Source organism: Echeneis naucrates, chromosome 10 (genome assembly GCF_900963305.1).
Source record: "Echeneis naucrates chromosome 10, fEcheNa1.1, whole genome shotgun sequence".
NCBI classification, from domain to species: domain Eukaryota; kingdom Metazoa; phylum Chordata; class Actinopteri; order Carangiformes; family Echeneidae; genus Echeneis; species Echeneis naucrates.
In genome coordinates this window covers 4,354,219-4,378,974 of record NC_042520.1, presented here as the reverse complement: position 1 = coordinate 4,378,974, position 24,756 = coordinate 4,354,219, and the positions used below count along the sequence as shown (strand labels likewise).

Genomic DNA, 24,756 nt, shown 5'->3' with positions numbered 1-24,756 from the left:
TACGCTTACTACGCAATCACAGATCAATTGTCACGCTGGTCTCATCTCACTCTGTCTGTGGCCTATGGCCATCACTTTGAATGATTTCTTCTCAAAGACACACACAGAGATATAGAGATGTAGACACAGACAGATATACAGACGCACACAGAGACAGATATCCAGACGCACTCGCACATGTACACAGACACACACAGACACAAATATCCAGACGCACTCACACATATACACAGACACAAATATAGGCAGATATAGACACGCACTCACACATATACACAGACATACATACAGTCAGATAGACAGATGCACTCACACATTTACACAGACATACACAGAGACAGATATACAGATGCACTCCCACATTTACACAGGCTTTATCATAGCTCCTACGCTTACTACACAATCACAGATCAATTGTCATGCTGGTCTCATCTCACTCTGTCTGTGGCCTATGGCCATCACTTTGAATGATTTCTTCTAAGAGACACACACAGAGATATAGAGATGCAGATACAGACAGATATACAGACGCACACAGAGACAGATATCCAGACGTACTGCCACATATACACAGACACACACAGTCAGATAGACAGATGCACTCACACATTTACACAGACATACACTGAGACAGATATAGACACGCACTCAAACATATACACAGACATACACAGACACAGATATACAGATGCACTTACACATATACACAGACGGAAATAGAGGCAGATATAGACACGCACTCACTGAATCAAGCTCAATCGGTTCTCCGAACGGAAATTTCAGCAGGAAGGCTTTCGACAGCATGACGGTACGCGGGTTGCTCGTCCAGGCGAGGGGCGACGGGCGATGGGCAACGAACGACGGGCTACGGATGACGGGTGACGGACGGGCCCCGGGTCCCGTGGCACTTCAAAATTTCCCTGGAATTTTCTAGTTTTTTATACTGTCTTACACAGCAGATAAGAGCCACAGGAAACGTCTGGCTGACAAGTCCTGTCCGTCTCCAGCATCGACTCAACCAGCTGGGACCAGAACCAATAGTGGCACCGCTTCTTTGCATACGGACGGCAGTTCTAAAGCAATCATTTCCATCGGCTTGATGTTTAAGCTCGCCCAGCGGTCTAATTGTCTTTCTGTCAGATGAATATGAAGCAGAATCACCAGCGATTTTAACATGGCCTGGACTGAATACATGTGCTCTCATTAAGATATCACTATGACATTTTGAGACGGTACATAATGTAACAAAGAGCACTGAAATTGATACATGAAATATGAAATTGCACCATTGTATTCTAATGTAGCACTTTCATTCAACGTTTAAATTCAAGATTACTTGTAATATCATGCAGTACCCAGGAGAAATCTAAATATGCAAATCCTCTAGTTAAAAACATTAATAGAATTTTTTCTTGGCCATATCTTTGACTCATTGTTTTCTGAACCGCACTGTTTGTGTTTAATCGGCGGTTGTGTGGTAGAGGAGTGGAGGGTTTAACTTGGATTACAGATCTGCTGAACACATATGTGCCTAAAATAAGACCTGCACTACCTGCAAACTCTGTTTGCGCTGATTGACCACCGAATGTTAGCGGCTGATAAATGATGAAAATAGACCGTCGGTGACCAGCTGATAAACATTTCACTATCCTCTGTATATCTAACAACAGGAAAAGTATGAGCCAATTTGTGGCAGTCGGCAGAGCGTTAGCGGCGCAGACATGTCATCCATCTGGCACAGACAGTTCATTTATGGCATTGTATTTTGAATTTAACAGCCTACAGTCGTAGATTACAACCAGTTTAATATGGCAAGCAGAAGGGAAACCTCATGCTGCTGTAATGTTAATCAGTTGTAATAAACTAATGAATGAACTGCTCAGTTGTAAAAAATCTAACTTGTGGGATTGCAATTACAATATTTGGATAAATGCCTCTAATTTCCCTTACAGAAAAAGGAAATTTGAAAAGTTGTGCATGTGTTCAGCAGTGCTGTTTTTGAATTCTGTATTCGTACTTGCACAAGGTTCATATTTGCAAAGCGTTTCACTGTAATATGCATTCTTCAGTGATCAGCTTGTCATGTGCACTGCTAAAAACACTGGCATTACGAACCTCATAAATTTATTCTGAATACTTTGCACTCAGTGTTGTAGTCAGTTTGAAAGGATTGTGTGGCAGAATATACTGTAGCTTTTATTTTCAAGATAAATTGCTATTTGCAAAACATTTCAGAAGCAACGTTTGACTCATTGCATAGGCAATGCTAAAGTATATCATTTGGTAACCATGGTAGCACGCAACAGGCGGGTGATTTTGACCTGATAAATGTGTCACAAACTCTTAAATCTGCGGTGTGTTTGTGTGCTGTAATGATAAAGTCATGTCACTGAAACGCACTCAGAATATTGCCTCATATTGCAACATGCCTCTTTTTTTTTTTCTGTTATCGAAATTCACACCTGAAATTGATTTCCTGCAGAATTAATACTAATAATGATCCCAATCAGTTATTTTCTTGCGAGGCGTTATCAGACAGTATGAATAAACATAAACAGGCTGACCTGCTGTCAATCACCAGAATGAGTCATCACCAACCAGTCCAATCAGAGTCCTCTGTCCGTCTGTCTGACTTCCCTCGTTCTCCTCATGGTCGGTGTACGTTCACATGGTGATCTGAAGCAGGCCTAATTTAGCAAAGAGGCTAAATCGTTTATTTTAGCATCTTAGCATGCTAGCATTAGTTAATTGGCACCAAATACAGCACACATCTCAAGATGAGTTTAATGATGAACTAAAGGACAGAGCACAGATTAGGGCGTTGGCCTGATGATGGAGTCAGACAAATGGTCTAGAGAGTTGGTGCATTTCATTCTACGCTAAATGTCAAGGCAATTCATTAAAATTTAATTTAAGTAACAATAATAATTGAATAAAAAGCAAAAAAAAAATGTGAGCTTTGTCAGCAAAAGTTAGGGAATTATTGAATACAGTAGACTTCATCCTCACGTCTCTACACATTTTCAGGGCAAATCACGTAGTAATTCCTGAGCTACTTTAGTCTGGACTAAAGCGGTGGACTGACAGACATTTCAATCCCTTGAGCCATCCCTTGAGTGGCTAAAAAAGTAATCACAAGCTTTACAGAACGTTAAATTGAAATCAGTTAAGTAGATTTTCAAGTACCTAAAGCAGACAGAGTGACAAATGGCACCAAAGACGTGACCTCTGAGATACAGGTAACTCATACTGGACTACAGGAGATTCATTAATATGCTGTGACAATGAACGTGTATCTCCGTACACTAGGTAAATTGAACCCATTACCTGGAGGACAAATAATCAAGTGACACATTTAACATGCCACTTAGGGCACATTCCATTTTACCGTCTAATAACCTCCGAATCATAATGACATCTAGATTTGGTTGTGAGCTCTATTACATGTGGTCAATTATCCATTTCCCCTGAATGCCACGGTACCTTTTGTATTTTCAACAAAGAACAGATTTTCTGCAGCTGTTCATTATCCTGCTGTTGGCATATGTAGACATTTGAAACTGTAAACAACATTCCTGCCATTTACCATTTCATTTATAAATATGCAAAAGCAATGCAGCAATGGCTAATTTCACCAGCAGGTTCCCGTGTTGTCTTCTTAGAGGAGAAATTGATTACACATCAGTCACAATAAAAAATAAAAACAATCTGGACAGAGCTAGGGCCAGTGTTTTGGGAGGACGAAAGGACTTTTTAAAATGTTTAGTTCCTTCTTTTGGCCACTGTTTATCTGATATTGATTGCCTGACATTGGTCAAATATCCCACTCTGCAATGCGGACGGACACTGATTGGATGTGGAGGTTTGGGAGGGAGTAGCCTCACAGGACAGGGCGCATGAGAGAGGCTGATTAGGATTGTTACCCACCAGGGATGTGTCATTGATCCAAATGCCTTTTTCTGTGACTGGAATCAAACAGATGCTTTGACTGTTCACGTTGGCTCACCTACAGCGCGTCTGCACAGGCTGCTCTTAAGGTATGCCAAGCAATGAGGCGGCTGTTTAAAGATGGTTTCTGTGTTGGGAGTTGTAAAAGCTTGTACACATTTTCTTCCGTGTCTTCGGGCTTTGTTCATCTCTAAACTGAACATTTCAGCAGAGAAAGAACAAAAACACAAAAAAACGCATACTTGATAAGGAGGACGTGCTGTTTCTTTTTGTTTTGGCTCAACGATCCAAGGACGTTACTCCTCAAAAGTCTCTGGAGGGAGGACCACAGAGACTTAGAGTTTCATGCGCAACAAAACATAGATGCAAAGCCATACCGAGATGTCTAAGATGTTGCTTTTCAGAGTTAGTGGAAGGTAAGAAACCCTGTCCATGCAGTCTCATTGCATCAGTTGCTCATGAATATTGTGAATGTGCTGTTTGTGAGCAATGTGCAACTATTCCCCTCTGCCCTCAGTGGAAGAAAGGATGTCGGGAACTCTTACTTTTGCAAAAGGGAGGGTAGGCTTATTTCAAGGGGACTAAGAATAATTGCTGTCTATACAATAAATGGCAGAGAGCAGTCACCCTTCTCAGGGGAAATATGAGCACCACAGCACTACCACCTGCTCCTGCCTCCACACCGAGCTGCACAAACAGCTATATGACTATTTTCAGATTGTGCCCTTTGCTCTTCCTCATTACGCTCACTTACATTCTGTCTTATGTTTAGCTACGTGATGTCTAAAATATTTAACCACACTGAGATGTAATGTGTTATCTGATGTGCTGCATGTGCCTGTATTTTGACATGGGGTATTAGGATGTGCAGCAAACCATGAATCTGATCCAGAAAGGCAATTTTTCTGCTGAGAATATTAGAAATGTGCCCTTTAATTACAATACTGCTTCTCATGCTTTTCCATGTGTAATATTCCCACATGGATTCACCAACGTCATAATTTTTCTTTATGATAAAATGAGAGCAGCTCTTAATATATCTGCTTGAGTACAGTATTAAACTGTGTTAAACAAGTTTTAACTCAGGATATTATGTTGGGGGGAAGAGAAAAAAGCCAAGTAACCCAATTTCTTCATATGCCACTACGATAAAGGAAAAGTTTGACATTTTGGGAAAATCTGCTGCTCTCCTAGTCCAAATACAAAACAGAACAAATTGTTCCCACCAACTTCTCGAAAATCTCTCATATTAATGCTTTATGTCTTTTTTTCTTTTTTCTTTTTTTTTTTGCTGTACAACACCTTGAGAATAAAAATGAGCTACTGGACTATTTCTTTGCTATAAACTGAAATCCCCCAGGTCTGTGCTGGTTGCCTGGAAGCTACTTAATTAGTGAGAGATAAACAAAGGACAGAGTCCGCATGCATTGCCCCATTTTGCCTCTACAGGCTAAGATAAGATAAGAGGTTGCTGCCCTTACCTTCATGTTTAATAGACTAATGTGAGCATGTTATCAAAATTCTCAATCCTCCTTTTAACTGGCATCACATTTATAACATTAAATATTCCAAAAATGGACAGTTAGTATTTAAGGGTGTTGAAAGTGCATCATTTTGGGTGTTGTGTTTTGCTATATTTGAGAATAGTGTGGACATAGTGAGCAAAAACGGTTCGCTGCATATGGATGAGTCTTAACTGGAGTGCTGAAATCTTTTCAAAAAGTAATTTAGGTCGGAGGTATGGACTCCGTAAGTCTACATGCCAAAAAGCAGATTTTACCAGCCAAAACAGGACCTTCTTAATGATAGTTGGTTATTTGCCAGGGAGGCTAAAGGAGTAGGCTAGTTCAGCAGGCAACATTTGGTTTATACCCAGATTAATTCTCTTGCTAGTAGATGACTTTCTTCTACCTTAAAAAAGTATTTCCCTTTTTTTTCTTTGTGAAACGCAGACAAAGTCATGTGTTATTCAACCTTTCATGACAATGACTTTGCGCTAAGCTTAAGCATTTGTGTCCCATGGGGTCAAGTCAGGTACAATGACACATCTTTGGATGAAAGCATACTTGCAAAGGCCGCAGAGCAAGACAAGGCATACAGGGCAGTCCACACACATCCTGCATTACAGAAAGGTGACAGGAGCTCTCACCTTTGTAGAAACACTCCTCGCTGTGCGTCATGGTAATCCTATGTGCCGTCAGGCAGGAGACTCGGTGGAGCTCACAATGGTTCTTGTACAGCTTCCCATCTGAACCACACACAGGTTTGTAGTGCGGTTTGCAGCGGTCCAAGCACTTACACTCCCCTTGGCCAGTCTCATGATCGACCACACAGTGACGCCCCAAGCCACAGTACTTGTGTTCGCATGGGCCTGGGTAGCCATTGTGTCCAGTAAAACCTGCAAAAACAAAGAATAAGAAAAAGGGTTTGATTGTTGCCCGACCACGACTGGTGATCTGCATTGCGCATCTGCCAAAACGGATGGAAAGCTGTGGTTTTAGCTCGTTACAGCCTGTGTCTCATTTACACAGTTTAGGTCCCGTCCATCCTCAGGGAATGCCCATCGATACTGGATGGTGTTTTTTTTTTTCTTTCCTCAGCTCACAAACTGTCAGTCAAATCCATAAATTATGCAAGTCCAGTCCTGTATACAGCAACCGACGTGGGAGTGATTTCAAAGAAAAAAAATAATATAAAATTCTCACACAAACGGGCCCCGATAATGACAAGAGCTAGTATTCATTTGATTCAAGGATGGAGGGTTTGACAGTTTGAAATGAAAAGAAAACCAAAATGAAATATAGGAAGGTGTCCTTCAGAGAGACGCGTTTGTTACTGTATTCTGGGCTGCTGCTCCACAGAAGTCCCTGAACTCTAACCACTGTGTGGAGGCAGGAAGAAAAGGGGTGTTTCCCACTGGGATCGGTGGAGAAGCCAGAATGAAAAGGTTCATATCCGATCAAAGCATCACGCCTTGTGTGTTTCTTCAGCTTTAATTTGGGAACAGATATAGTACAGAAAATCCTTTTTATGTTAAAAAAATAAAAAGAGTGATATACTCCAGGCGTCTGAGGATAGCTTAATTTATAAATGATTTGATGAGAACCACATTTTCCTCCAAGAAATGATTAGTGCGATTTTCTCCGATGTGAAGATTCTGTTGTAGTCTGCTGATTCAACCGTTCTCGACAAGCCGCAGATCAGTCTGTGCAGTAATCCATGAACTTCTTCAATCATATCGGCTCTCTAACAGCAGCTCTCTCATTCTCAGATTGTACCATAGAATAGTCCTCAAGGTGTGGAGGGGCATAATGATCAGAGGAAAAAAAAAAGTTCAAACATCAAAGTGAAATCTTCTTAAGGCGGCACCTTTACACAAAGTCACAGCAGTTGGCAATGAGCGCGCAGCAAATGATTATAGAATTGTCCATTGCTTATTCAAACGTTGAAAAGGTCACTGTATTTGTTAGTGAACTGTCCTTTAGAAAATGACCTGAGAAATTACGAGAAAAAATGTTTTCTCTGTATTTCTTTTTTTTTTTTTTTTTTTTAAACCTCCTGTATTTTAATGGCTACAATGAAAGCTAAAATGTTCAAACACGCAGACGAATACACATTTAACCACAGTGTTGATAAATGAAAGCTCAGACTGAGAAGGCTCTGGTGCACCACAGCAAACGGCCTCGTGAAATAGTCTCATGAAGTTGTCTTTAATGAGCATAAAATAAATCATACCACACATCGTGTGCATAATAAGCACCAAGCATATATCTTAAAAATATGAAAGGATCGGGCAGAGGAGACGAGCCAGGTTGGAGACGTGGGCTTGGCGCCGCGAAGGCTCGTGTTTGGTCTGAACCGAGATTTGACTTGAATCCATTACACCATCAAAGATGTGTCGCACTTTGAGTTATGTTTTCATTTTCTGCCAGACTTTATTGAACTCTCTTCATAGTTTATCTTTCAACTTCATGTCTTGTTCGCGCGGAGCACAAACAAGAAAATATCTCTCGGGGTTTTCGGCAGTTCCTTCCAGCATCTTACCTAAACGTTGCATGAATCAGTGCGTTTCAGATACATAGCTCAGCTGTGTCGCGCTAGAAGACTTTTTGTGGAAAAGGTTCAGGAAACTCCAGGCACTTGGTGAAATTTGGGGAAGGCTCATGGCCTTTCTTATTGATCGGGTCAATTCCGGCAGCGCTTTAGACAGGTAATGAACCAAAGTCTCTGATGTGCAAATCGTGTCCGTTCTACATTGAGTCATTTACATCAAACCCAGTTTCACTGCCACACAATGTGACAGTATTAATTAAGTTTTGCATCAGACATTACATTTCCTCCAAAACATATTAGCTAATGCAAATTAGTTGCACATGACTGTAATTGGTGGAGCTCAGAGTTGCACTGCATTAACTCCAGATAAGGCGCCAAATGAACTGAGAGACCGTCATAGGAAAAAGAAAAACCATATAACCGAGCACCGCACAGACAAAATTTATTTTCCCATTGCACACATTCTGTTTCACTGTCAACCAATACATATTGATTTGAGAACGGGGCTCTAATGCATTAATTACTATCTATGGGGCATTTGGCTTCCAGCTGTATGATCTGCTGGTGACTACAGTAGACTTGCGCAGACAGCAGATGGCTACAGTAATGTGTTAAAGGTCAGGTACATCATATGTTGAGGAGATAAGATCGCTCTCTACCTTAGAAACCTAATTCCAAAAATGGAAAAACTTATTACTTCAGCACAGTTTGTTTCTGTAAAGCCTTGTGTAATCCTCCTAACAAATGAAAGCCACATAGCTGCAGGGCTTTGTTTTTCTTTGTATTTGCAGATGATGAATTTCAAATCTTCCTGGGCATCGCTGAGACTTTTCGGTGTTATTAAATCCTTAAATTTCACATTTGACAGTTATGTGGTTTTCAATTAAATGTGTTCATTTTAGCAGCTGGACAACGGGGTAAACAAACCAACTTCATGTGCTGAGCCTCATTCACATCCATAACATTCCCCACATACAGTCAGCTGCACTACCCTCCAGCCGTCACAGAGGATTTAGATGAGATCCGAGTGTGTACACTGTGACCTGATTGGAGCCAGTCAATTTGCTAGTTTATTAATTCCCCGCGGTGCCCTGGCATAATGATTATTCAGTGAATTTATGTCGCACAGACAGGCATCCTCTGCCACCAGCAGGGTCAGCGAAGGGCACAGTCATTTGTTATAAGTATGCACATCCACAGCAGTCTGGTCATCAGCTGACATCAGAGACAAATGAGGAATTGTGGACAGCCATTCATTTATTGATGATCTGTTACTTTTCCAGAGCGGGGACTGAAATGCATGATGCTCTGCATCATGTCCAGTGCAGCGTGTCCAAAACACTGCGTCCCATTTCGCCTCGAAGGGTCACTGAGGTTGCAGGTCGCATCTCTTTTTATCTAGATACAATACAATACATGGAATAAATAAAGAGGTCAGGTCAACAAACTAATTTCACTGTGACTGCGAAGTTTTCGTGATTGTGCGACCAATTTGAGAAAGTCTGTCACGGATCCATGTGTTGGAATAAGTAGTTTCTCTGCAGCAACATCCATATTCATAGCAGCTTCCTGTTCTGTCTGAATCAGCTTTATTATCCAAAGATGTCCAAGAAAGTTAAGTCAAGAAATATAATTTATGTATATTTAAATATCATATCATATAAAGTTTTTAACTTATAGTCAAAGAGTGAATTGAGGTCACAATGACTTTGAAATCCTAATCAATGCAACCTTAAGCCCAAGTGGACATTTTTGCCAAGTTTGACTCTCTCAAGACATTACCGAGGAATCGCATGATAGAATGGGACAGACACACAACACTCCATTCAATAGCTGAAAACGAGATATAAATTATTATTGCAAAAATCCTTAATTCAATATTTACAATACTGCAGCAAATCCTTCAGTGGGCATTGAGCACTCTACTATTCAGCAGAAACTTTAGAGAAAAGATTTCAATGCAGAGAAATTCCCGTCTGAATTGGCTCATTAAAATCGGAGCAGGCAGAAAGTGCACCCTGTGCAGGTAAACTGTTAACCTTTAATCTGAACATGTAGACAACACCAAGGTCCTGACATATGTTTCTCCAGTTTGCATCATTTGAAGGGCATCGTCCCCAGATGCATGCATAATGAGGTGAGCACGGAGGTGAAAGGATAACAGACATGACATGATAACAGACTTGGACAAGGCCTCCATAATCAGATTGTCATAGCAGACGAATCAAACCTTCGATATCGCGGCAGAAGACATGCCTTCAAAGAAGCACAAGCGCCGTATAATGGAAACGGGCCTCTGCTGACGTCCAACAACCTGTTCTGTCTGTAAAGACGTTCAAGCTGCCTCCTGACAAGTCTGGTTCTCATTCTGAATCCAAATGCTCACATCACTTTAGCAATATTGCCCTGATGTTTTAGGGCATGTTTACTCTTGGCCAAGCATCTCTTATTCGACACGTTGTACTTCATTTCCTCTTTTCTGTCTCGGCTTTGTTTTCCTAAATGAAGAATCTTGGTTTGGTAGCCATCTGATGTTTTCCATTACAGCCTTTTAGAGTCCTGAGGGAGAGAGCAGAGCATGGTAAACAACAGTCCGCGGCTCTCAGCTCACTCAGCGCACCAAGTTAAGCAGGTCCACAAATCCCATGAAAGCCAATAAGGGGATGAAAATCAGAATAAACAACTACTAAAACAATACTAAAACTTTTACACGCCACGTAAACAATGTCACATTCCCTCACACCAGCTGGCATTTCGCTTAATCAAGTCCTTGAAAAGTCTCAGTAGATGACAAAACAGGTATGGAAGGCTGTTCTGGTCTCACCAGCAGCATTTAATTGTACTTTAAGCCAACTTGCCATGCAAAGAACAAAAGTTCGGCCTTCACTCAATCTGCCCTCAACAAATGTCTCCAACAATCATAACCATTACCAATGTCTAATAGCTGAACAGAGAATTTATTCACAATTAATTATTTGTTGAATATTCATAGAAAGGAATTTAATGACTCACAGCTCACTTCAGCATTCTTGCAGCCATCAGAGTTCTTTCAATAGTTAATCTTGGAGGATGGTCAACCCCCCCCCAAAAAAAAAAAAAAAAATGGATTCACAATTTATGGTTTAAGGCCAAGCCAATTTAACGACTTTAACAATTACTTTTTTTTCCTTTTCATTTCTTGGTTAACAGGCTTTCTCATATTTTACTTTCAGATGTTACTCGAGTGTTCACTCAAGCAACAACATAATTTCAGGAATACTAATAATATGGATATTCACCAGTTTCAACAACGTCACGAGAAATATTCTCGGCATAGTTCCTTGTTTGGTTTAAAAAAAAAAAAAAAAAGTTATTTGGTGGGAATAAGTGGCAGAAAGGCAGCAAGTTGTAGCTTTGTTATCTTCAGCTTCATGCATCTTAAGTCAAAGACTCTCTGCCTCCAAGGTGCAGACCTGTATCTGTCTGCTGCGTACAGAGGTGTTGAGTTATCACCTGCTGAAATGCTTTTCGTCTCGTCCTCCCATCATATGCTAATTGCAACACTGTGACAACACTTTTGCTCCTGGTGGCATAAACAACTCATGAACATTTTATGAACAGCTATTTGAAGCCTAAGAGATTTTTCAAGCCTTTGGAGATGACAAAACCACGATGTTTAAAACATTGACGACTTCCCTTCCACCCCAATGGGTCCATTCCTTCATCCCTCCTCTGAAATACAAAACAATATATATATATATATATATTTATAACTAGTAAATTCACACTTTAGTAATCAACCTTAACCAACTCGTGTGACTGTAGGCCAGTACATAAATTATCTTAGACAGCTGGTCTGATACTGTAACATTACTGGGCCAGACAGTCTTGCTTATTATTCATGCGACCTTGTTCTTTCTTTTTCCATTTTTGTTGTGCTTAATGAATTGATTCCACCAAAACTTCATGAACAGAGGACAAACCCGGCTGTAATTAATAAAAAGGAAGGCCTCCGACATTAAAATGAAAGCAGCACTCTGCTGAGCTCAAACGTTGCCCTTTTTTACCCTGTTTCTGCCTAGAATACCACGAGGCATATTGGGAGGGCAAATACATGTTTTGTGATTTAATAGTGACTTTGACCTTTGATCAAATTTTGCTCTGTTCATCTTTCAATTCACATCACAGTTTAGTGCCAAATGTAATAGATTTTCCTTTGGACATATAATTTATTCAAAGAATCGCCAAAAATCAATCATTTTATCTTGGAGCAAAACAGGCCTACAGAGATAATAAGGACATTTGAAAAATTGCATGTATATATATATATATTGTGTTTAAAAAAAGAAAACGGGGAATCACCATGTCTTGTGGTTGTCCATACTTATGTCCAGACAACCAAAACTACAAATGCGGAAGCCTAAAATGGAATGAACAAACATTTTTACCTACTTTTTATACATGTCTCTCTTGATGACTGGACTGTGAAATCCAATTTTTCCTTTAATAGTAAAGGGGCCACACTCCAAGGTACAAAAGTGCGAAGTCACAACATGCCAGCAGGAGCTGCAGCCAAGAGTGTCTAAATTATCATGTGCAATGAAAAAAAAAATGCTGTAAGTAAAATACATGTATTGGATTTTTCAAAAGGGGACAGCAACTCTGCAGATATCAGACAGTACTGACGAATGCGAATGATTAGACTGCGAGGGGTCTTTGTGAAGTCTGAAAAACACAAATCAGTTTATTCATGAAATAAAGTCTGCACGTTTATCACTTGTAACTTTGCTGTCTACAAAGGACATGCTGTTAATATTAATTAAAATATTTAATATTATATTAATTATTAATATTAATTAAAATGAATAAACTGCAAGTGAGATATTCTCCGGCTTTTAAGTGGTTTGGAAAGACATTACCACAGCTGTCTGCTGCTGTAACTAATAAAAGTCCAGCCCCCGCCTTGGAATATATGGACAGCCCCCCCACCCATAAATTGGCTTCCTTTGACACTGAGCTATGATGCTGAAAAAAAAAAAGTCTTTAATGTTTTAGAGAAAGCATCTTTTGGAAGAAAAAACATCTGATGTTTGTTTTTTCCATTAGGTTTTCAATTTATTCAGAAAATTAGGGCTCTAATTCACGTAAACGCTGTTCTAGGACATCAATTCCACACATTAAACTCAACTGAGTCTTCTACAGCTTTAAATTGTTATTTTCCTTTTTCTTTTAATGCATGTGTGGATCAAATATGGTAAACAGAATGCTGGACTGTGGTTAATATTGTATTTATCTTTCTTCTGTGTATTTTTTCTTGTTTTGGGGTTTCTGCTTCTTCTTCTTTTTTTTTTTTTTCTTGTTTTTTGCAAATATTTTATCAAGAACCTGCTGGGACCGAGAAAGAGGTAATCAAATGGACTAACCATCTTAACGAAGTACGAATAACAACAAAACAACGTCCAAATGAAAGAAGATTAATAATAAAGCTTACATGCAGGGAATTATCAAATCAAAAATTACCTAAATGTCATCCATACTGCATGCAAACACTAAATGATTGAATGTTTTAGTAACATGAGTATTATCCCCACCCTCCCAAGATTTCACAACAACTGAGCAGGAGGTGTGAGAAATGTAAGTAATTGGACCTTAAGATCACAGTATTTTGTCTGAAATTGTATTTATTCTGTATTCATTTCACTTTAACCAGATCAGAGAGTGAAACACTGAGAAAGTCTGTTACATTAGAAAATGACTCATTAATTGATCAAAAAGAGATATGAATGCAATTAAACATCCAATATTCAGGGTTATTTAAAACAGTAGCTCAGCTGGTAAATGTCAACACCTGATATTAGATGCAGCTAATTTACATTATTCTCAGGAATAATTCAAAAGCTACTCTTGGGTGCGGATTGTGTTTTTGTCATCAGGAGTGAAATGACCCACTCGTCACATCGCAGCAGTTTTAGGCGTTGACTTCTCAATTGTGATCTCCGTTATTTGAAAGAAACACTGCAACTGTTTTTGTGTGTCAGATTCATTTCATCAACTTTTCTCACCTTGTGTGACTCATCTCTGTTCAGATTCTATCCACCCTTTGGGAATATTAGTCGGCTGCCATTTATCCATCTCTCTTTCAGGCATCGCCACTGGCAGATCTTGATTACAGACACTAATTGAGCCTTTGAGTGATATTTGTAACTTATAAATATACATAACCTCTATGATTGTAAAAAGTTGAACCCTGTTAACTTCAGCAGGGGAATGGGAGGATCCTGATTTGAAAAAATGTATTCAGTGCTGCATTTCGATTCAGTGAAATGCTATCAAACCACAACCTTGGCACCGGGTAGGCAGCTTACAGCAGCCAGAGATGCAGGAGGACAGAAATAAACAAAATACAATTTAAACGTTTATTTAAAAATGATCTTCTGCTACAATTGATGTTTTATTCCTTAATCACCATCTCTGTAAAATCTACACTTGAAGATATCCTTCACGGTGTTCTTAAGTCACTACAGTTGTTACGCTCTTTTCAGATTTTTCTCTGCACTATTGTAAAGATAGTAAACTCGGCCCTTGCATGTGTCTTGCCAAATACACAAATATCAAAAGGAAAATGTAAAAAAAATAGGGACCATTTCAGTAACGCAAGTGAAAGAAATGTGTTACCTTCCATTCTCTTCCTAGGTGTGTGTGTGTGTGTGTGTGTGTGTGTGTGCGTGTGTGTGCTGGTCTCTGGCTGAGTGCATGTGCTATAGAGTGGAGATGAGAGCACCTGGCAGCCACTTGGCAACTTTCCGTCCCATTTCATTCCCTCGCCTAATGACTGAACGTGGGCCCGGCTTCTCTCTCATTCTGTCCACATCAGGATGCGGCACTGAGAGCATTCCCACCAACAACCCCATTTATCAGAGATTGCAGACTAATTGTGAGCACCCCACACTACTCCCATTACCACTTCACATTACAGTGAGGTGGCTGGTTTGTGGACCAACAGTAGCAAGCTGCTTTTTCTTTCCGTATTTCATATTTTCTTTCTCCGCTGTTCTAATAGTATAACAAAGATTCAAATCAATTCTTATCTTTAGGATGAGGGCAGGTGTTTAAGGGACTTTGGGTTTTTGGCTTATGGCTAAAATGAGAATTGCAGTCAATCAAACAGACAGATAGATGATATACTGCTGCTTAGGTTTTTGTTATAACAGGGTTGGGGACAACGAATGGCACAAACGCCTTGTATACATTTATGCGGGGCAGTTTGGTTGACCAGTTACTGGTCTGTTGGGACGCCTGTTTGAAATAGCTGGTCTACAAACATAGATGGATGTGCATGTCCTGTCAATATCCGGTATATTTCAGAGATAGAACTCGGGCTTCTTCTGGACGGCTGCTAGCTGCTAACTCCACTATTATATGAATGTTTCAGTGGTTGGTTGTAGATTTAGCATTAAATCGGTTAATGGGCCTATGTGGGATAGTCTTTGAGTCTTTCCAGCCTTCTGCTAAATGTGGTGTCATGGTTGCAGCTCCGTTGCATGAAGTGTGTTGAGACTGAGGAGAGCTACGTTCTCACCTACAGCTCTCCGCAGGGAAGGCTGCATGCTTGTTGAACGTACTCAAACGGAACCACAATCAGTTGGCCGAATGTCTGAAATGTACAGATGACAACTCATTTACACCTACGAGCAGTTTAAAAGTTCAAGTCCAAATCCAGAACTTTCCAAAGGTGTGACATGACAGTGATAATATCAATAATAAATCACTGCACAGCAAATCATCAAAAGTCCAGAGTATTGAAGCTAATAAGGTTGTCAAGCTCTGTCTTAGTTTGAAAAGTTAAGAAGAGCGATCAAGACTTTTGTTATATCAACCTCTGAGGGTTCAACTGTTTAAATTCAAAAGGGACTTTCTTTCACAAGGGCCAAATAAAATTTTGTGGCGCTGAAAAATAAGAGCCTGACTTGAATAAAATCGTCACAGTTTGTCTGAAGACATTAAAGACACATCGGCCCTGTCTGACACACACACACAAAAACTCCGGAAAAGGAGTTTTTTGCAATGATGAAACACATGAAAGAGCCTCAGCTCATAGAGGAACAGAGGAAAACAAAACTTGCAGTCCCTGCTGATAACAAGACCATACAAGACAACAAGAGTATTATGTCACTCAAACTGACTTTTTATTTCTCTCTACATACAAACAGTACTAACTGTGCTATAAAGAAGAGCTTTGAAAGACAATCTGGGATCTGAAGGTTAGACACCCTTCTCTCTTTCTTTTCAAATCCAAATGCTCCCTTTTCAGATTTTCAACTGAGGTGAAGGTTAAAGAAAGATAGTTCAGGACTGTGCATGGGCTGATTGATATTTTCATAGAGTTATCTTATGTTTAGATAATGCTGTGGTCCTGCCATTGAGTTAAAAGGTACAATGAAGTTAATCTTGGCTTAGAGCAGTAAATGTCTATCAAGGTAATACTCCATTGTGTTAGTACTGTGTTGACCTTCAGATGGGGAAAAAATCACCGCTAATGCCAAGCTTTCATCATTATCCACTGTAAGTACCACGGGTTCATGCAGATCACTAAGAATTATTGATGGATCTCAATTAGATTGGTCTCACTCCATTTAATTCTACATATTCAGGATATGGTTTGCCAAAAATTATGGGCATCAACATCCTGGGAGTCATTTATATGCTCAATCTGAGTGTTGATGGTAATATTGTTGATCTTGTTAAGTGTAGAGCACGTCATGCTTCCTTTGGCAGAACTGATGGTCACCACGACAGCAATCACACTCTTTTTCTTTTTTTTTCTTCTTTTTTTTTTTTTACGCTTCGATGTGTTATCATTTTCGAGTAGGCCGTCTAATGTTCTTTGCGAGGTCATTAGGTGATTCAAAGATCTGAAAGTAAATGACATGTCGTAACGGAATAGTACCCGTACGGTTCATAAATGTTATTCCTTTGGCCGAGGGCCGTCTGTCAGTGTTTGTGAGTCTGAATAGCTTTCCCTCAAAGCAAGAAGGCAGATAACTGTAATCTGAAACTTTTATGCAATCGAGATTCAAAATCTGTTAGAATAAAACTCTATCGAATTGAAAAATTGAGAGAAACTTGATAAAGCAAGCAATGAGCGCTCTTGTCCTGAGGGTGACGGCGGATATCTGACATCAGAATTTATTAAGAGAGCTGGAATGTGAACCTCATTTGTTTTTTTCAGTGAAAGCGAATGTTATGAGTTCAGAAAATCTGTCTTCAATTAATTTTCAGTGGAGCAGTTACCACCGAAACTACTCTCGTTGATGCAATTTTTTATTTATTTATTTTTTGCTGAAAAAGATTTTTTGACTTTAAACCAGAAGGCAAAAGCAGTCGAACAGCTAATTTGCCGTTTAAAATGTGTATCCAGCGGTGCTATCGCTTTTAATCGGCATTTAAAGAAACACTATTTGAACAGTAATTTCTCGCAGGTTGTAGCTTATTAGACACCTGGGCCCAGACTACAGAATCAGTTCAGTAGTTCAAAGCTTTGTTCAAACAATGCGGAGCCCGGCTGGTTTACCTCCCAGCCACCTAATTAGCGACGGGCTTACACCCCGGACACAGGTTAAATGGTTAACGACCAGGTAGGATGGGAGAAGACTTCATTTAGTGTGATTTTTATCAATTTTTATTCAAGAAGAAGTAAATTGAGGATACACATTAAAATCTTTTGGGGCACTTTTACAACTGTTGCTTTGTGAATTCACAAAGCTAGTTAGATTTGTTGTAGTTAGAGTTTCTGTTTTTTTTTTTTTTTTTAAAAAGGGCAGCTAATTCAGCAAGGATTCAAAAAAACACACAACTTGTTACAGATACATAAATAACATTCTTATTGGATTCATTTAATTAAAGATGTGAGAATTAAAACACTTTGGAATCAAAAATAAATGTGGTTTAATTACAGTTCTTGTCTTTGACTGATTTGAGGTGTCCATATTTTTGGTTTTCCAAGCAAAACCTTAAAGCTTGTTACCTTAATAATTTGATTATTGTATTTATTGTTATATTAGTTCTTACATGCCAAGTTGGATGTGTCGGACCTTTCGGGAGATTCTGAATTATTTAACCAAAACAACCAAATTGACAAAAACTACCCAAAACAAAACGGACCCGTTCTGGCAAAAAAAAAAAAAAAAAAAACTAGAAAAATTGTTACATTTGGCCGTGGATGCAGATAGAATACACTAAAACAAAACACCTTAGTTCAAACTCCTAGATTGTCACACATGCTTATTTCCCACACTCCATATTTATATTGTCAGAGGCGACTGTAAAAAGCATCTCACACAAATAGAGCTCCTTGTTTTGGACGAAAAGCCACTGAGTTATTTATATGGTGAAAAGCTGGCATCATTCAAATGGTTTTAGTTTCTATTGGAAATATTTTGTAAACTCAGTGCATGAACAGCTTCAAAAGAGAGCAAATGAATGGGAAGCGGCCAACTAAATGTTATATTATGATAACCCTTTTAGACACTTCTGTCAGCTCTTTTTGCAGGCAGATAAGTTATGAGCTGTATCCGTATCACATTTCCACACGAAAACCAAAGCAAGTTAAAACATCTGCAATGCAAACACAGCCCATTACTCTTTGACATAAAGAGAGACCATGACAGCTACCTGAAATTCTCCACTGAGGAGGTGAAGAGCTGTACTGTGGACCATTTACGCCATACATTTACTGTCCTGTAATAACTTAGTGGGTCAAAGGGTATTAAGTGACCTGTAAAACCAGCGAGTGAGTCCGGTAGGAATTCAAAAGAAAAGTCCCACAGGTCATTTTATTTCTTTTTACTCAGCAACTAATCCAAGTGCCTTTCAGTGGTTCTCATAAGCAGATGGTGCAGTGCAGTCTCACAGCCCATCTTCAAATACCACTTCTATCACTGGCCAGAAAAGAAATGCACACAATCTACAGTAACTTGATTAAGACCTACTGTATAAAAGCTATTACAAATGAAATTGTGGTCCAACGGTGAAAGGCTCGATGGAACAACGGGGAGTCTTCCCGTAATCCTGTCTGAGGAAAGTGCGGTGCTACACAGTGCTCACAGCTCCTCCGTACAGCTGTTACGAGTTATAAAAACTGTAACCCGAGCCCAGGGGGTGGTGTGTAATTTTAGAATTAATATACAATTTAGAGCTGGGTGTTTGCAGCCGCTGAATTATTCAGATGTACTGCTGCTATGGGCTCAGGTCTGGTGGGGGCGAGGCAACTGTTATGCATACAAATTAATGTATTATATCAGTAAAGGAAAGAATGGGAGATGACATAGATCAGGGGAACATGAACATTGGTGCCGGGCAACAAAACAAGATGTTTGCTCTTGTGCAGAGTTCATACCTGAAAGGCTGTACTATGCTAATGGGAATAGTCCATGCCATTCAGAAGTTATTTAAGACCAATATTATGGTCTGTCTGTGGGGAAATCCTCCTTCAGTGGCCGTACCCACATGCATGAAAAAGTATGCACTCCTCCAGCTTTGCCATCTAAACTGCATGTCAACGCAGGCCCAGCAGCTATGTGCCATTTGAGTAATAATCTGCTTTTCTATGGAGTTAAACAGACAACATAAAAAAAAAAAAAAACATAATAACTTATTCAGATCATGCTGATAACAAGCTAGAAATAACATTATTTGATTTCTCAGTCATTACTTAAAAACTTCATTAGAAATGCATACTGCTCTTAGGTTGGTCCTGCAGAAAGGAGCCATTAGAAAATGGTAAATTGTGGCCATTTAGGAATGCACATGGTCAGCCACAAAGCTGTAATAGGTGCCAAGGTGCCCACATAGAGCTTGAGTCCTTATTTATGCATTGTGCCTCAGCAGAAATCCAGATTTCTGGGTTCTTCCAGTTTTGGTGAGCGTGTGCTGCTGCAGCCTCTAATTTCTTTTCTTTGATGCTCTGGGAGCTTACCCATCTCTTTGTTGCCTCTCGCTACTGCAGCTCTCAAAAGCAAAAATGCCAAAAAGCTGTTTATAAAACTAGAATTACCACTTCATGGTTGTGTTGCTCTGTGAGTGAAGCTGCTGGAAATGTGGTTATAATCTCCTCTTTCAGATTTACAAGGTTAAATAATGACTGCGGTTTTGTGTTGAACACTATATTGTTGCTGTGAAGATGACCTTTGAACATTTGGATGTAGCCTGCTGTTACTTGATTTTATTCTGTTGGACATTTGTGCAGCTTTGGCCATCTCACTGTCGTTAGCATGGAGTGACAATGTCATTGGCTAAAGAGGTTCAGTAATGTGAAAACAAATAAATTTATTCCTGGAGTGATGAAGTTAGACTGCCTTGGCACCAGCGACTGGACAGGTGTGACCTGACAAACCTGATCAACTTCTTTTCCGAAGCAGATTATGGAGAGTGTCCCCAGATAATGAAAGCGTGTTGTGTTTTACCATGCTCCACTACACCTGTAAAGATTAATCTAAAAATGATAAATATATTAGAACTGAGCTTTAAGTTTATAGCAGCTTCAATAGTGTTTGGCTTTATTGTAGTCATAATTTCTGGTTATTCTGCACCATTGTTGCCTGAAAATGTTACTAAAATTCAGGAAGTTCTACACTCTGAATTAGAAAGGACTTATAATGAACCTTTACTTGAATTCTGAAAGGTTGTTTTTTCTTTTCTCCCCCAACCAGATACAAACATATATGTCTTAACACCGGTAATAATGTTGGAGATGAACGGTCTCTCGGCTGTGGACAGCAGCACTAGTCGTCTCTCGCAGCAGTGTTGCCAAAACTGACACTTTTTACTCGTAATGAGGATGGTAAAATTATTTCAAAAAGTTCCAGCAGGCATTCCATAAGAGTGAATCAGTCTATTTATTCTGTAAAATTGCATTTCTGCGGCAGCCCGAGGTCTTGCTGCAGCCTGCATAACAAGCACAGTAAGTTTGGCACAAACTCATTCCGGGACTCCAATTACAGAGCATCCTGGAAGAGGGCCGACATTTGTCTGCTTTTGTCTCTTCTGTGCTGACATTCATTTTGAGTTTACAGACTACTGAATTCCCTTTTTCATATCTTTAGTAACATTTTTTTTGTCTTCTCATCCGCACTAAATGCAGAAATCTATCCATCTATTCAGTGAAATACTGAGTGTGAGCCATCCGGAGCAGCCGGCCGGTCTATCGTAGGTCAAGGACTTAAATGGTCTGATGATGGTGAGTCGACTGAGAGGAGATTTTAAGGGACCCCAGTATGAACAGAGTATGTAAAAAATCTCGGACAGGCAGTTAACTATAACCGTAATGAATTTATTCTAAAGTACACACTGACTCTCTGCATCAGCATCAGCAACATTTCAGCGGAATCACTGCGCTCTGCTCAGCCGCTGCTGTGTTTCTTCTCATTTCGGCTTGCTAGCTGTCCATTCAACATGAAGCCTATGACGTAGCTTGTAAAATTGAAGTTTTAATGCTAAATTGACCTCAGTTGTGTAGTAATGAGAAGCCTCCAATGTACGGGCTGATGCTTGAATTATTTATGATTTCCTCTACAGTTCGCTTGCGTTCTCGTTATTGGGACTGGAAATGAGTTTGCTGAAAACTGGCCAAAGTGAGATCTCCCCTCTCGGCTTACAGAACATGGCGCATTAAAGTGAATCACAGCAGACAGCTGGGGCCGCCCTTTATGGTAATGCACCCTCTACAATTACTGCTTCGACCTTCCATGGTGAAGAAAAATGGGGATATGCCCATTTAGCGGCCCTTTCAAATACTTAGTGGCAGACATGTTGGACACCAGAACCACCTTTTGCCTGACATTGACTCTTGTTTAGAGGAGACAGAGAAGGTATTAGAAAGGTGGCAGGTTGACAGAGGAGAGCCGTCTGTCAAGCAGCCGGAGGACTGTGGTGCATTACCATGGTTTACACATGTGGGCTGCACACCAACAGCAGAGGCCTTAATACTTGACTCTACAGCGTCAAGATCTGGTTGGCCAGTTGTGCTTTGAAGCACATTTTTGTTTGAGTCAACCGTTCTCCTTCCACAGAAAGATCATGAAAAATCAATAGAGGTTTCCTGAGTGATCACCTGACCTCCCGTGATGAAACATTTCTATCCTGATAAAAGCAACAATGCTGGCATACGCGGGGCACGGGGGTCACTGGGTCGTTTCACGAGGATGAAAATGATCTTTGTCATGTTCTTTGGCCTCTGCAGTCAAAGGCTGTATCGGAATAATGGGACTTAACTGTGAGACTGTCCGCCATCTTCAATATCTTTTAAACTCGTCAGCCAGTTAAAAAAAAAATAATAATAAATAAATAAATCATAACCGCAGAAGTTAGTTGGCTGTGCCATAACATCATCATCATGCGGGATGTATATTTTTTTAAACTAAACAAACTGGATGATAGAGCGCTGTGCTCCCAGTGGGTGGCCTCATGCAGAGCGTTTGCGAGTATCAGTTGCTCTTCCAGTAAAAAGTAAAACCTTCTCGGTATAGGTTGACTAAAATGCTGGATAGCAAGCAAGCTTTAGCCACGTCGTCACATTCATCAGACAGCAACCCTGCACTTCCCCCACATGATGTGTACTTCTGGTTGTGTCTTATATGCCACCAAAAGGGGAGGAAGAGAAAGTAATAAGAAATGGAAACTCACCCTTTAACCTCAAGCTCTCAGCGATCCCATCCTGTTGGAACAAACACAAAAAGGAGACATCATTTGTAGTAAACCGCAAGATCACGCCGTCAACAGTATGATAGAGGTTGTATTCATTTAGTTAAATGAGTGAAATCCTTGATGCTTGCACAATAGAAATTGTATTCTATGGACCATGTAATAAAGTTCATATGTCAATGCAGGCAAATAGTCGGCATCAAGGATTTCACTCTGCCTGCAGGACTTCATCGGAGACAGTGTTGTGTTCCCCGTTTGAATGGCAACAAATGATGCATTGATAAGTCGGACATTAATGTGCCATTATGTGAAGTGGCCCTTTGGTCTCATGCACATGAACAATATTAATATTTAATTCATACTAATTGGCACATATATCATCTGGTCATCGTAGTCAAATCCCTGATGATTCTGTTATGAGAGTCACAGATTTTTTTTTTTCTTTTTCTTTTTTCTCCCTTTTTTTAAATCGAACCAAAATATAACTGAGCCGCATTTGGCAGAATAAGTAAAAGGAATCACTCAATAGAAATCAGATTGCAGCGATATATAAAAGGACAATAACTGTGGGACCTTGAGTAGCTGAAATATAAAATCATCTCCATTTGGTACATGTATAGTCATGACAGTTGTAGACAACGGTGCTGTCAGGACCACTATTATGAGGCGATGCTCTCCCCAAACCATAAATATGAAGAAGAAGGTATAAATATTTGATCTCTCTCTCTACAGCAAAATCCTGCATAGCTCATCCTTCTCGTCCTTGTGCAGAAAATTCAGTCGCTTTCTACCAGCTCCACCAGGGTGATGCTCTGAAGATGCATTATGCAACAAGTCCACTGTAAATAATGGACTGTGGCGCCTGACTGCTTTCTAAAAATAGTAAATTACCCAACTCCTTGTTTGACTCACAAAGTGCACATAATATATATTCTTTATATTTTCATCAGACCAGGAATAGCAAGCGATAGATACAGTTAATGATTTTGAAATGATTTTCATCTGGAGGATTTGTTTAAAAAATGTTTGAATAATAACTTAATTTAGGCTCCAGAGATGATTGAGTTCTTGTGTTGTGGTTATTGTACATTGTATGATTTCGTAATAACGCCATCAATGGCATTTTCTACATAGTCATTTTTACATCTCTTCAAAATAGTACTGTCTTGCATTCATTACTGCTGCTGCTAATGAGACACCTTATCAGAGGCAAGAACACCCACATGAAGAGAAGCATGCTGTTAACAATCCCTGCGCTGAATGGAGACATTTTCAGTGAAACCGTTAAATGCAGCTGCTGCTGCTCATGTACTGCAGCGGAAAACTGACGAGAAAATACCATGTTAGTGACAGTGACAACATTCTTTCTAAATTTTCCCTTACAAGTTACGGTCGTGAAGAAACAAATGCCTCAGAGACGGGGGGGTTTTTCTGACATTTTCTTAAAGCTGCAACCAACAATTAATTATATAACCAATTCATAACCTCAGCATTTTTGTTTATCAATGGATGAACCATGTAGTGCGTCAAAAACTGGAAATGCTAATCATAACTTCTCAGAGAAAGCTAGTTTTATTTTTGAACAGTCCTAACATCCACATTTTTAATAAACAAAAAGAGACAAGCAGATACACATTTGAGAAGATGGAAACTCATTCATAATTCGATTTCGTTAGCATTGCATTTTGTAACTGTGACTGGAACATATACAGGACACATCTCACTAACATATTTCATATATTTTGCCGACAGATTCTCTTCGGTGATGTTCATTGGAGGGAAACAGTTTAAAACGGAGCACATTAACCTTTTGGCCCGGTAATGATGCTGCATAAAAGTCGAGGGAACACCAAAGTTCACATGGCCCGTAAATGTCTGTACAACGTCGGCCTGTCATCAATCCAACAGTTGTCGAGGTTTTTCACTCTGAACAGCCGACATCGACCTGCAGGCGGTATTACAGGAAAAGCCGGCCGAGCCTATAGGATTCATCATCGAGGCTCCGCGAAAGTGTGTACAAAGTCTGCACAGATTGGCTGTACATGTCAGTCTGCAGTGGTCAGATTCATAAAACTAGCA

The 24,756-nt window shown here is 39.8% G+C and overlaps 1 protein-coding gene across 1 annotated transcript in view; it reads right to left on the bottom strand.

Moving 5' to 3' along the window:
- Positions 1-24,756, bottom strand: part of fstl5 (follistatin-like 5) — a 145,545-nt gene that overhangs the window by 93,139 nt on the left and 27,650 nt on the right. The window contains exons 3-4 of the mRNA XM_029512772.1: positions 22,660-22,690; positions 6,098-6,346 (exon numbers count right to left, since the gene is read on the bottom strand). Coding sequence (XP_029368632.1) covers positions 6,098-6,346; positions 22,660-22,690 — 280 coding nt within the window. The remainder of the gene's footprint in view (positions 1-6,097; positions 6,347-22,659; positions 22,691-24,756) is intronic.